Here is a 15000-nt window from a genome sequence, read left to right on the forward strand (position 1 = left end):
ACTCTTTCTGCTAGAAAGCCCCACAGCCAATCACAGCTGAGAGCTCCATTTTAGGAAGAGGTGCAGAGTTTATCTTCACAAACAGAGTTCAGACTGTGTGTCGTCGTGTGTTAGGTGTAATTTACGGGGGGGGATGGGATATTTGAATAATCAAAACTAGGCTTTTTGTCGCGATTTCAGAGTTCTTGTCGCTTTTTCCGACATTTTTGCCATTTTTTAAAGGTTTCTGTTGCTTATTTTGGACAGGAAACCGTAGCAAACCGGTGCACACGGTCTTGAGATTGAACGTGCCCCTGATCAACAAGGAACAGGAACAGCTCCCGTCTCGTCCTGATCTCTCTGTGCAACATACTCTCACTACGGCAGATCGGTGGGACGCCTTGTTCTTCACGTGCAGGGCAGTGGTGTAGTCTTTTTTGTAGTGAGAATACTGTAATTTTTTCCCTCCCAGCATTAGACTCGCCCGTCCCAGAGCGACGTGTCCCAGAGCGACAACCCCATGGGTTTATTGTAACATTACCGCGTTAGGCTAAAGCATCAGCCTCTTCTGGCTCATTTCCCGTAGTTTCTGTAACGTTAACGTCTGCTGCAGCGTCATCCGAAGCAGCAGTGCAGCTTCAGGCGCAGGCTTTCCAAAACACTGAAAGAGTGCAGTTTTAGTTTGCGTTCGTTTCATATATCTAGCTACTTTAGTGGTTCACATTTGTTTATTTCATATTTGCGCAGTGTAGTTGTTCCGAGGCGACTGAGCGTAAAGTGTGAAAGTTCCCTCACAAATCAATCATCGTTACGTAACGGCATCCTGGCGTTTTTGTGAGTTGGTATACTGAAATCCTTGACCGTTCCTAGTGGGTATACTCCGTACACCTGCGTATCACGTAGACTACACCACTGGTGCAGGGGAGTCCTGCACCAAACTACATGGTTAGCTGTAGGAAAAGTATCGCGGCCCCTGCCAGGGTCTGAGTTGTCAGAGATACAACACAGACGCGACTTAATGCTTCATTCAATTGCACCTCGTATGGTGCAATTGATGTTGTTGTGAAGTTCTAGCATCGAGTGTCTTCTTTTTTGTTGTTTACCAGCATTTGACTGGTGAAATAAGTTATACGATACGATACAATACTACTTTTATTGTCAGCCAGGGCTGAAATTCATTTTGCATCCCTGGGTACCTCATATAAAAAAGAGGACATAGACATATATACAGACATACAGACATACAGTAAGATGAATAGCACCAAAGAACATATATGACACATTACCACAAATGACGTAAACACCCAAGTAAGGAAACAAAGCATACATGTATAACACCAGAAAATGACATGAACATTCACACAGACAAGGTCTCGGAGACTTGTAACCCTGTTCATGATGTTCAGTTTTTAAGTCCATATTAACAATGGAAAGCCGTTCTTACCACAGGATCTTTATTGGGAATCAAATGAATGCAAAGAAAGTGACTTTATGAACTTGACTATTATTTATTTACTGTAAACAAATGTTTGAATCTGTTTGAAGTACCTAACCTAACTGAGATGTAACACTAACACTTTGCTTATACAAAAACCAGATGCCACAGCAGGACATTTAACCTTGACATTTTAACAAGGATTGAGAACAATTGACTGAGATGTAACACTAACAACCACCGTTAAGGCAAACGAGTGCAACGTCCAAACAGAGTCAATCTAGTGTTTAGTAACTAATAAATAATGTGGATTACTCACTGACGTCCAGTGATCACTGGTTAATGAGACAGCGTTTGCAGCACCTTGCAGCTGTTCCAGTTTAGCTGCTTTCTCCGTGTCGTACAGGCTGTGTATGGTGAAACTACTGTCCCCCTCGACGGCAACGACACGGGTCAGAACATGTCAACCGTAGTACGTCTTTAAGACCTGAGTCCTCTACGATGCTGACAGGTCTGCAGTTAGTTGCCACCCGTTTTGCAAGAGCTGTAGTCATTTTTTGGGGATTTGGTTCCACAGGTCAGCAAGTAGCACTCGTAGCACTCTCCAAAATACCGCTTTGCCTGAGCCCGCCAGCATCAAACTGCGTCACGTTAATTAGCTCCGTAGGTGGTAGCTCCAGCTTGACGTGCTTCTGTGATATTTTAATTCAGCTTTACACAACGTGCATATGGCTTTGACTTGTCTACTGAGCCGTCCGGGAGTTTTTTTAAAAAGAAAAGCGCCATTCAGAAGTCTGTTGCTGCTGTCTTTCTCCATGCCGGCAGCCTGCCTGCATTCTGCAGCAGAAGATGAGTTATGAAGAAGTACGGCAGCGCCAAAGGGTCAAAATAGTAGCCGTTTAGGCACGACGCAAAGCTGAGTGAAGTGTAAAATAAATGAAACGCATGCCGACATGCGATTTAATGCAATTAAAACAAATGAATCGCATTGCGTCGGCCCTTATCGCCTTAATCACAACCTTTTTGTCCCCTTTTTATGTTATAGAGTAGATGAAGAGAGCGCAAGTTGCAGCCATGAGGCCAGGGAAAGTGGACGAGCAGGCAGCCACTAGAAGGAGTGATTGGATTGTGTTTGTTTTATTTGTTTCATAATGACATTTGAGTTACAGATTTTAATGATTTTTCTATTTGGAATTTCGGGTTTTTACTCATCTTGTCACCCTAGACCTGAATACAGGTCAACGTAGAGCGTTGTGGAGTCAAACACGGGTGTCTGGCAGATCTGGACTTGATCACTGTTTTGGCTTAAGGACAGACTTCCAGAGAATTTCACTGGAGCTGTTTAGGGGAAGTTAAACCATGTGTGCGACTCTGTGAAGATGTTGACTAAGGGAAAAAAAGGAAAACCTGAAACAATGAAACTGACTGTCTGACTCATTCTGTTTGTGTTTTTTTCAATTCTCCTGTTGGATCATTGCTTTATATAGAATCATTTGAAAACATTTAATGGGCTGTGAAACATTTCTAAACAGCGGCCTAATGAGGAAGGAGAAATAATCTCCAGCTATCGCTCTTTTTGCTGCCAGAGTTACTTCAAGGAGTGATATTCCGTTAAAGCTCCATCCAGGCTGAAATACGCTGATAACACACATTCTGTGGTCTAAAAACGTACGAGTACTAGTGATGGTCTACTTCTTTCCTTCACTAATAACTATTTGAACAGAGATAAAAGCAGAATAATTCAGACACCAAATGTTTTATACGTCACTTTCCACGTTTGGATACCGTAAGGAGCTATTGGCTAGCCTGACAAGCCAGACCCACATTAAGATGTTGGGTATGGGAACTCACAGGGCTCAAACGGTTGTCTTTCAAATTCCCTCTGCACTCATAGCCAACCAGAGCAACGCTAGTTGATGAGATAGATTACACTTTAAACTCCGAACACATCTTCCTTTTTTAAAAATGACTTCAGTGCCGTTCTTAGTTCTTTTCTCAAAGAAAAGCTGAACTCCAAGTCTTCCAGAAGACCGTAGTTCCCAGCAGCAGCAGCCATAAGCCCCGCCCACCGACTCTATACACAATGTGATTGGCCTGACCAGAGTTTGGTTTTTCCAGCTCGCAAGCCAACGGAGAGTTTGGCCCGACTATAAGACGACCCTGATTATAAGACGGCACACTATTTTTCTGATTCACGGCTTTGTTCTTTCGTCGCTGGGCGCTCCCTCTCTCTCTCTCTTCAGTCTCTCTCTATTTGCTCCACCGTATAATGTTACCGTGCTTTCGTGCAGTCGTTGAGGCTCCGTCTAAAACTGCCATTTCAACCAGCTGTTTGTAACATTAAAATAAAATGGATTATGGATCATTTTATTTCTATAGTTTATAGCTGACGTCTCTATTGGCTGCTGAAACAGGTGACGTCCCTTATGTTCTGCGACTTGAACTGCTGAAAGTCTAGACCCCACTAGATGAGACGACCCCACTTTTTCAGAGTTTTTTTCTAGGGGGTCTTGTTCGCGAGGTATTTGAACTCCTTCACTTGGGGTAAGGACTCATATTCCCTACCTGGAGTAGGCACTCCATCGGTCTCCTGCTGAGAACCATATACTCGACATCATGTATTTTCCATTTCTCGTAACCAGGCCCGGTGGTAAACATGTAAATAACACACAACACGTGTGGATAGCCTGAACCAGTCTGTTGTCTCTGCAGGGACGCAGGGGAGGAAACGGAGACCGCGGACCGAAAGGCATCTCTGGCTTCCCTGGACCTCAGGTCGGTACATCACCCCACCGTCCTCCACTTCATTAGTCATATTTATTTATATTAATAATTGATATAAAGTTTTGGTTGAACTTCACGGTGTGATTGGATACTGTCTCCTCTCTTCTCTTGTTTCATCTCCTCCCCCTCTCCTTCTCTCCTCTCTTGTCTCCTCCCCCTCTCCTTCTCTCCTCTCTTGTCTCCTCTCCCTCTCCTTCTCTCCTCTCTTGTCTCCTCCCCCTCTCCTTCTCTCCTCCCTTGTCTCCTCTCCCTCTCCTTCTCTCCTCCCTTGTCTCCTCTCCCTCTCCTTCTCTCCTCCTCTTGTCTTCTCTCCTCTTGTCTCCTCTCCCTCTCCTTCTCTCCTCTCTTGTCTACTCCCCCTCTCCTTCTTTCCTCCTCTTGTCTCCTCTCCTTCTCTCCTCTCTTGTCTCCTCTGACTCTGTTGGTTTTTCTGCAGGGTGGACCGGGAGCAGCTGGAGACCTGGGACAACCTGGACGTCGCGGCGCTAACGGACAGAAGGTGTGTGACCTCATCTTGTGTTGGAAGATAACTTTTAACAGGGTTTCTGCAGGTCTAAAATGTAATAATCTAAAGTATTGTGTTCTAGGTCTTGACAGGCCTATTGAAATGTTTTTCTTTTATTCCGTGGTGTTGTAGTTCTTTCTTTCGCTCGTCCAAATATAATTTGCTGTATATGTACGGATCATTATCACTCCGTGGCGCTTTTATTCAATTAAAATACATTCATTCACTTTGCAAGTACTCTGCATTTCGTTGTACTTTTATGTCGTGATGTAGGTCGTAAATTCCATTCATAAAGGTCTTAAAACGTCTGAAATGAAGTTGAAAATACAGTAAATGTGCGTCTCCCTTTGTGTCCACCCAGACTACAAAATAACGTAGAGTTTTCAAACCAAAAAGGGGGTAGCAGTGCTTCCAAATGTTAGTTTTAGGGGCTCGAAAACGGCGAAGAACGCGGACGCGAGGCATAAACGTAGCAAAAGATATTAGTTGTTAAACCAAAACGTAGTAGAGTAGATGTAGCCTGTGTAGAGCTGCAAAGATGAATCGATTAGTTGTCAACTATTAAATGAGTTTTGGCAGTAGCTCAGTCTGTAGGGAGTTGGGTTGGGAAACGGAGGGTCGCTGGTTCAAGTACAGAGGTGGACTGGTAGCCATGGTGCTCTTGAGCAATGCACCAAATCATTCCTCCCTCCCCAACTGCTCAGGGCTCCTGTTCAGCAGTCGCAGCCCACTCACTCTGTCATCTCTCCATTACCCTACAGTCACGTTGATGCTTCTGTATCGATAGTAGCCTAACATGTTATTGCCTCGTATCTTACAAGTCACTTCAGAGGGATTGTCAAGTCACAAGAACAGGGGTATATAGGGGTAACAAAATATATGAGATACAATGCCAAACATATCAGATGTATACAGAAATACCACGTCCTGAAGCGTTTCCGCCACCCTGCATGCTTTTTCTTCGTCTCGAGCAACCAACGTACACACGTCACGCTGCCTTTGCTTTGTCGCATCGCTCAGCATTTGCATGAATTAGACTTCTTGTCTATTTTGGCCCTGCCTTAGTCGTGTCGCTCGTCGCTTGTCGCTGGCCACTCCCGTTGAAAATGAATGGCAGCCTGCCGCTATGTTGCTGTCTCTTGTAGCTCATGTGACTATAGGGTAAGTGCATGTATAGGACCTGAGCATGTGTGTGTGTGTGTGTGTGTGTGTGTGTGTGCATGTGTAGAACGCCATTGGGGATCAATAAAGAGTGTAAGTCTCTCTAGTTTACTGGCGAAGCTGCTGCCAGTATATTACTGTAGATTTACGATAAAAAAGGGACTAACACTTTAAAAAAAAAGCCTTTAAAACATGAAAGTGTGGTAAGACAGCACAACGGTTAATCACAATCTTTCTGTTTTCCTTCTTGAAGATTGAACTCCGTGAACCTGGCTTGAACCAATCCTCTTTTCCTAGGGACTTGTTCTTATCTTTCTCCCATTACGTCATTTATGGAAAGTGAAAGGAGTGTTTGTTAGAAAGAAAATTAAGTATATATCCAACTCACGGGAGATGACAGCACATTAACCTCAAAACCGTAGTCGGCTAAATATCAGCTGGTTTTTTTTCAGACGTTTTTGGGGCTTTTGTCCAACATTCATCACTTTTTTTTAACATTTTCTTACACTTATTTCTGCGGGGGGTTTAAGCTTTCTTTTTTGTTGTCGTTTTGGCACTTTGTTTTGACGTTTATGTCGCTTTTTGTGTTTTTGACACTTTCTTTCATAGTTTTTGTCGCGTTTTCCACCATTTTTTGTGTGTTTTTTTGTTATCATCTTCAATTTTTCTTTACTCGTTTGGACTGCCAGCGGCCCTAGCATTTACCTGTACTTACTGTCTATATATGCCGACCCTGCACCAAACAATCATGTTCGGATAGTTTCACAAGTAAACAAGTAAAATGTGTGTTTTCTAAAACTCCTGTTGTCGCTGTTGTTGAAGGGCCAACCAGGAGACCCGGGTGTTAAGGGGAGTACGGGACCAGTGGGACCGATAGGACCGCCGGTGAGGAGCTGAACATCAGCTGGTTACTGTGTAATGTAAACCGTTGTTATCGTTCAGTCAGTGACTCTGACCCTGTGTGTGTGTGTGTGTGTTTGTTTGTGTGTGTGTGTGTGTGTGTGTGTGTGTGTGTATGTGTGTGTGTGTGTGTGTGTGTGTGTGTGTGTGTGTGTGTGTGTGTGTGTGTGTGTGTGTGTGTGTGTGTGTGTGTGTGTGTGTGTGTGTGTGTGTGTGTGTGTGTGTGTGTGTGTGTGTGTGTGTGTGTGTGTGTGTGTGTGTGTGTGTGTGTGTGTGTGTGTGTGTGTGTGTGTGTGTGTGTGTGTGTGTGTGTGTGTGTGTGTGTGTGCGTGTGTGTGTGTGTGTTCCAGGGTCAGGATGGCCAAGACGGCTATGGAACTAAAGGATCCAAAGGTGTTAAGGTAGAGCTGACCTTTAACGACTCATCAAGATCAGGAAATGATGAGAATAGAACGTTCTTGTTTGCATGTTGTGTAAATGTTAGTTTAATGTGAGAAAACAGCTGGCGGAGCTGATCCTCCAGCTGCTGCCTTTAACCTCTGCATTAGAAGAGGAGGGGATTAAAATCAGGCCGCTGGGATAGAACATGGCCAAAACAGAGGGCATGCAATGCCCTTTGTCCCAAAAAAACATTTTCCCACATACTTACATGGAGAAAGAAAATCAGCGGAGACATTTTTATGAGCAGCACAACCCCCTCGAAATGACTCATTTCACTGTCAGATTGATAGATAGATAGATACTTTATTGATCCACAAAGGGAAATGCAAGGTCCCAGTAGCTTACATACATCACACACAACATACACATACATCATAAACAAGATGATAAAATAAATCCACATGAATAATATGGACAATAACAGAAAATATACTAAATAAAAAATCCACATGAATGTACTGAGGGATGTATAAGCATGAGATGCTTGCGGTGACAGGGCAGGGACTGACCCTGGGATTCAGTCTGCATGGTAAGGTGCTCTATGAGAGTGTGTGTCATGGTGGTAGTGCAAATAACTCCAATAGTGCAAGGATAAAGTCTAGAGACCAGCATTAAATATGGACAATATAAGAGAATAATGTAGACATAGTAATATAAAAACTATAGCAGTGCAAGGATAACGTTTAAATAAAGACAGTATTAAATATGGGCATTATAAGGGAGTAAAGTAGACAGCAGGATAGACACAAATCAACAGTCACTATTAGAGGTTTGAAGTAATAGGGTTTAACATTTAGAAAGTCTAGAATCTGTTCCTCAAACTAACCAAGTAGCTTTGTTGCCTAAACAGGTTCTGCACTGCAGGTGCACTGATCGCTCTGTGTTGCTGGACGTTCGTGGGATAACGCACGACAAACATGTGCATAACCTACGTAAACGTAGCCTGCGTAAGATCTCATTCAAACTGTTGAATGAGGATACGGTGCTATGTTATATACCTGACCCTCGTTTCTGTTTTGTTCTAATAAAATAAAAAGTAAGAACTGGTGGATGGAAAGTGTGACATTTTATAAAAAATCCTCCTGATGTCAGAGTGAGATTATGATTCCTCTTCCTTCCCTGTACAGGGAGATCCTGGTTTCCCTGGTTACCCTGGTCTAGTGGTGAGTCCATCTATTTTCTAAGAATTGATATGTAAATAATACCGAACGCTACAGCCAAAAACAGGAGAAAGAGGTAGCCCATTGGAGTCCAAACTGTTCAGCCATGTTGTGTTTTCAGGGTGAGTACGGTGAGAAAGGAACCAAAGGATACCCAGGACATGAAGGGAACCATGGCCGGGGGGTGAGACACAACATCCCTGCTCTTTATTTCAAATAGTTTTTGCTTCATCTGTGACTTATTTAATTTCTGGTCTGATCATTCCAGGGGAACTCAGGGCTGCCGGGAGATCCAGGCGTGCCTGGAGATCCGGGATATGACGGACACAGGGTGAGAAGACATTCAGGGCCCTATCTTGCACCCGGCACGGCGCAACGCCCGACCCAAGTGTCTTTGCTAGTTTAAGACCGACGCAGTTGTCGATTTCCCGTCCAGCGCCCACGTCGTTTAAATAACAAATGCACCTGCGCCCATCTGTGGCCCATGGCTGGTCTTACAGGGAGGTGTGTTCAGGTGCATTCTGGGCGTGCTGGTCTTACAGGGAGGTGTGTTCAGGTGCATTCTGGGCGTGCTGGTCTTACAGGGAGGTGTGTTCAGGTGCATTCTGGGCGTGCTGCTCTTACAGGGAGGTGTGTTCAGGTGCATTCTGGGTGTATTGGTCTTACAGGGAGGTGTGTTCAGGTGCATTCTGGGAGTATTGCTATCTTGAGGCAGCGGGAAGTGATGGCACCATTGACCAACAAAAACCTGGTCTAAAGTCAATAACGCAGCATTTCATTGTTATTTTAACAGAGCATTAGTAAAATGCTCCTAGGCTCGTGCACAGCACGTGCACACTATGCTTGTTACACACACAGGGACGCACAGCAGCACACACACACACACACATGCAGAAGATTACAAATACAAATATTACGGTGCAAATCCTCCATCATAACAGCAATGCTCCAAGGTCCAAACGCGCCTGGCTTTTAAAGGGAATGGGAGATGATCTCTGATTGGTTGATTGCATGTTACGCCCAAAACACACCTCTGATTAATGAAGACACTAAGGTCAACCCTTTTGAACCATGCTACTGTTACTGTCGGTTTAGAAACTAAGAAATAAGAAGTAGAAATGAGGGTAACTAAAAAATGTAAGCCGCCACCTCTCGGTCAGGTTATTATTGCAATCAGATTTTATTTATTCTTTAAATAACAGCCTCTACTTTCAGTATGAACTTAAACTAGTATATGGTACTGTCCCTTATGTGTTCATACATTGTGAATAAATCAAATATAACAGTTTACTTGAGTCTTTTGCCGAACTGGGCAAGCACAATCAAAACGTTAACGTTGAATCCTCAATGGTAAATTCGAGATTTAAGAACAGTTTTTTTTCCAAAAGTCATAACCACTTTGAACTCAAACATGCACTGACTTCACAGTCTAACCCCCCAACCCCCGCACTTTCTTCTACCCACCTACTGTGCAATATTTAATATCTAATACTATTGATAATATTGATAATACTGTGCAATTCAATTACTGTGCAATATCTGTATACTGTGCAACATCACTACTCTTACTGTCCAATATCTGTTACTCATTGAATATGATCACCATTATTGGGCAACATTCAAATAATGTGCATTAGCCCACACACATATCACACCCCTTTTTTTGCACTACTTATTTAATTCCATGTTATATTTATTTGACGTACATGTTGGCACTGGAAAAGGAGTTGCTTTTAATCTCATGTGTATAGTGACAATAAAAGGCATTATATTCTAAATCAATCTGAATATCAGCCGGCGACCTGTGAGCTGAAGTCAGTGGTCATCATCATCTCAGTATGAAATAATAACCATACATGTTTACTAATATTCCTCCTTTCCCTCCATCCAGGGTGCCAAAGGTCCTCCTGGAACCACAGCCATGAGTGTAAGTCAGTGGTGGAATGTAACTAAGTACATTTATTCAAGTATTGTACTGACGTACAAGTCTGAGGTACTTGTACTTGAGTGTTTCCACGTTCTGCTCCTTTCTACTTCTACTCCTCTACATCTCAGAGGTACATATTGTACTTTTTACTCCACTACATTTGTCTGACAGCTTTAGTTACTTTCCAGATGACAGTTTTTCCTTCCTCCCCTTCCTGTCCAGTGAAAACAACGTATCTCCAGATGTGTTGATGATGAATGTTTTGAGATGAACTGAAGGGTGATGGAGAACATTCTCCTCCTTCATAAAGCTAAATAAAGTCTTTTGGATCAGCTGGAAAATGCATCGTCACAAAAGCTGAAAATGGCTGTTTATCCGACACCACGAAAAGTTTTCCGACTTTATAGAGATACGTGGTTCTCACAGGACAGCGACGCTACAAACATATGATGATCTTTTGCAACATGATGCATTGCTGTAGATTAAACTACCCAACAGTATATAAAGGAGTTAAAATGAGCACAACCTTAAACATCTACAGCAGGAAAATGCAACATACACGTTAATGCAGCAGGAATATTAAACCAGAATAAGGATTTGAATGCAGGACTTTTACTTGTAGTGGTGTGTTTTCAGTGTGGTATCAGTATTTGTACTGTAGTGAAAAAGTCATAATATTTTTTCTTTTTAAGGTAATATTAAAAAAACAAGGTCTATATATTATTATCAAAGCTATTGGGGTAGTTTCTGTCGCCCCCATGATGAATTATAAGTAATGACAACTAAACTGTTGGTCTGTCCACATGATACAAGCCTTCTGTGATCACGCTTCACCCCCCTCCTCCCCTACACACAGTTGCTAGTAGCCAAGGAGGACACGGAGGATTAAAAAAACATGATGGACTCTTCAGAAGAGCTCATTATCTTCACTGGAGTTTCTGCGCGGGAAAGTCAGCGGACACCACAATCTTCTGAACAAAGTCGTACTGAGAAATCCAGAGAGAGCTGATAGTCTTCATTAGCTTTAACGGCTTGAATGTAACGGACGTTCATTAATATCAAAACGTTACGAACTAAAGCTTTAAAAAGTCAGAAATTATTTCAAGAAAAAAGTCGTAATATATATTAAAAAAAAGAGGAACATTTTACTGCAACGTAAACAATAGGGGTGCACGATTCCATATTGATTTTCGATTCAGAAACGATTCGCACACCCCTAGTACACACTTTTACTGCGACGTACACACTTTTCTTTGTCTTTTTAAGATTTTTTTGGGGCATTTTAGGTCTTTATTTGTATAGGACAGCTTAGATTTGAAAGGGGAGAGAGAGGGGGGAATGACGTGCAGCAAAGGGCCGCAGGTCGGAGGAGTGAACCTCTATATATGGGCACCCGCTCTACCAACTGAGCTAACCAGGCGCCCAACGTTCACACTTTTACTGCAGTTTAAATGCAGGTCTTTTACTTGTAGTGGAGTATTTTCACAGTATGTTTTAGTACTTTTACTGTAGTATAGTATAGTATAGTAACATGAAATGTATTTACACACAACATATTTTCTGTTATCTCAGGAGTGCCAGATGATCACCTACATCAAAGACAACTGTGGTGAGTGTTTATTTGTAATTGTCATATTTGGGATACAAAACACTATTGCTAAATTACAGTTCTATTCAAAAAATACTAAATACACCTTTATAATGTCCTTGTTTTAATTTTACAAAACAAATGTGTAATAACTTTCAATGTACTGCTGCTATAACTCAAACAATATGTTTTTCTCCTCCACGCAGTATGTTGCAAAGGTACGTATATCTCCGATCAGTCGCTCAGAGCTTCACGGTAAGTAAACTACAAAACTCCAGCTGTGAGATTTACTGTCCTGATCATCAAGAAAATATCAATTCACCTTTTAAACCTTTGTAGTTTCACTTTGGTTTCATTTTTGTCATGAGTGGTGTTTTTGGACCGTTGGCAGTTACATAATACTCTCCTATCATTTTAAAAAGATGTTAAGGCTCTGACACACCAACCCGACGGCCGACCGTCGGCAGAACAGGCAGTCGGACTGATCATTTGGCTCCCGTCTCCCCGAATCGGTCCAAAAAGTGCCTCAGAACACACCGAAGCGACGCCGACTTGAGCGTACGTTCTGCGCGTGCGTGAGACATAATACGTCTCCATAACAGCAGGCGGAGCTAATCTGTATTGTCGCCCAAATAATGAAAACCTGAAATGACTGAACATCTCTCTAGACCTAGTAAACACAGTTTAAACACTTTTTTTTCAGAAGCATCGCTGCACGGGACGCTACGTTACCGTTAGCTAGTAGCTGGATTAAACACAATGGTTAAAATGCTGACAGCTTACGTTAAACGGTGTAAAGTGTGACTGTATTTCCCTCTAGAAGATTCCAACATTGGGACGTAACAGTCTGCAGGCAGCTGCCGTTGTTGGAAAACAACACAGACGGTGCGTTTACTTGAAACTCGCCAGCCAGGTTCAGGCACCGTTTATGCACCATTTTAAAAGTATCGTCTTAGCACCGGTATCGGAAAAAACCCAGACGATACCTAACCCTACTTTTTTTGTAGCTGGATGTTATGCGCTCCCCGCCCTGCTCTCTTCTTCCACTCTGTTCGTCTCAGGTGATTCCTGATTCCTGATTGTCAGTGTGGCCCCACCCCTGTATATAAGGAAGGCTGGGAGACGGGTCTCTGAGACTGAAGCTGCTCTGATCATCCGTTGTCTTCTTTAGTGTTTAAATTGCTTTGAGGATGAGGGTCTAGTTTTCGCGGCTTTGTTTCTGTTAGTTAGTCACTACTCTTCAGGCTTCTTCCCTTCTTTTGTTCTTTAACTAATCCTCAGGTTCACATTTAAAGTGTTCATATTATGCTCATTTTCAGGTTCATAATTGTATTTTGAGGTTGTACGAGATCGTACGAATCATAGGTTTACATGGTTTAATTATCAAAAAACACCATATTTTTTGTTGTACTGCCCATTGCTGCAGCTCCTCTTTTCACTTTTTCCAAGTTTGTGTGCGTATGGAAGCACCAAAGACACAAAATAACACCCCAAATCCCAGAAAAAGTGTTTGCTGTGTGGCCGTAACACTGGACATATCGTTAGTTGTGTCTATGAATGTGGATAACGTTACTGATAGTGAGATACACTGGAGACAGTTAAGTTTAGACACCAAAACAATTAGTCAAGATAAAAAAATGATTTGGGTTAAAACACCAGTCCCCTTAAGTAGTACTTCCGAGCACAAACACCCGTTTCCTGGGTGAAAGTCTTGTGTTTTCTCCTTAACTTCTCCCTGGACATGATACCTCTGCTCCCTGGCTTGAAAGCCCTGTGCGGATCTTCACAGTCTCATACAGCAGCAGTCAATTTGGTGCATACAGCAATAAATACGCAATAAATACGTACTATACATACCAATTACAGTGCTTTACTTTTCATAGATTTATGTACAAATGGTTCGTGAGAACAGCCTGCTAAAGTAAATGTTTTGGGCAGAGTTTCAAAGATGATAGCATAGTGGTTTTGGGGTTTTATGGGACATGATTCGTTACTTTTTCTCAACATAAACTCTTCCAGGTGAAACAAAGTGCCCGGCCTACCCCACTGAACTGGTGTTCGGTCTGGACGTATCGCAGGACGTGACCCCGGCAGCCTTTGAGAGGCAGCGCTCCGCCCTCATCTCCCTGCTGGAGGGCATCACCATCTCTGAGAGCAACTGTCCGACGGGAGCTCGCGTCACAGTGGTGACTTACAACACCTACACCAAGTATGCGATCCGCTTCCAGGACTACCAGCGCAAGACTCAGCTGATTAAAGAGGTGAAGAACCTCACTCTGAGGAGCACGACCAGCGTGCGTGATCTGGGGGCTGCCATGCGATTTGTGGGTCATAACGTCTTCAAACGTACTCGTAAAGGACTGATGATAAGGAAGGTGGCAGTCTTCTTCTCCGGTGGGCCGTCAGAGGATAATTCCGAGATTGTCACCGCCATGATGGAGTACCGAGCCCTCAAAATCATCCCAGCGGTCATCTCTCTGCAAAGCGCTCCGGAAGTTGAACGAGCGATAAAGGTAGGTTTGATTCAACCGTTTTAAAAGTAGGGACCCATTCTTGTTCGCCCAGTGGCCTTGGGGGAATCGCATCCGAACTAGACGTTGTTGAAGAGTTGTTCACTTCAAACTGTCCTATGACCTTTAAGCCCAGTTCAGACCAATGGTTCAAGACAAGTTTAAACTTGCAACTACTTGCAAAGCGTCGGTCTGCAGCGCTGTGAAACCTGCCAATTCACACCAATGAGACGAGACGGTGTATCATCTGCATAGAAAAATGACTCTCCGTCCTTCCGTTCTAACTTCCAACTTTTCAAAATATGAATGTGGATAACATTAGTGATAGTGAGATGCTTGCTAGAGTTGCATTTCTAGTGCTGAATCAGCAAATACGTTTTATTTCTCTGATTCACTGCTTTGTTTAAATGCCGCTCGGCCCGCTGCCTCTCTAGACTTCTTTTCAGGCTTTAGAAAATCTAACCCGTGACGGGAGACTTTGGCCGATCACAGGTCATTTCAAAGAGAGCGTGTTTCTATTGGCTGTCCTACAAATGCAGATGCGACTCTACGTTCTTTCAGATGGTGAAAGCCTGATTCAATGGGGGGAAAAACCCCGTTGGGGAGCATT

General features: G+C 43.1%; 1 protein-coding gene across 1 annotated transcript in view; it reads left to right on the plus strand.

The window, feature by feature from the left end:
- The window catches only part of LOC144519095 (collagen alpha-6(VI) chain-like), a 69682-nt gene that overhangs the window by 31086 nt on the left and 23596 nt on the right, over window positions 1–15000 (plus strand). Inside the window, exons 23-33 of the mRNA XM_078251988.1 lie at window positions 4127–4189; window positions 4635–4697; window positions 6687–6749; window positions 7115–7165; window positions 8333–8368; window positions 8487–8549; window positions 8634–8696; window positions 10257–10292; window positions 11865–11901; window positions 12087–12098; window positions 13900–14393. Coding sequence (XP_078108114.1) covers window positions 4127–4189; window positions 4635–4697; window positions 6687–6749; window positions 7115–7165; window positions 8333–8368; window positions 8487–8549; window positions 8634–8696; window positions 10257–10292; window positions 11865–11901; window positions 12087–12098; window positions 13900–14393 — 981 coding nt within the window. The remainder of the gene's footprint in view (window positions 1–4126; window positions 4190–4634; window positions 4698–6686; window positions 6750–7114; window positions 7166–8332; window positions 8369–8486; window positions 8550–8633; window positions 8697–10256; window positions 10293–11864; window positions 11902–12086; window positions 12099–13899; window positions 14394–15000) is intronic.

This window comes from Sander vitreus, chromosome 6, assembly GCF_031162955.1.
Source record: "Sander vitreus isolate 19-12246 chromosome 6, sanVit1, whole genome shotgun sequence".
NCBI lineage: Eukaryota > Metazoa > Chordata > Actinopteri > Perciformes > Percidae > Sander > Sander vitreus.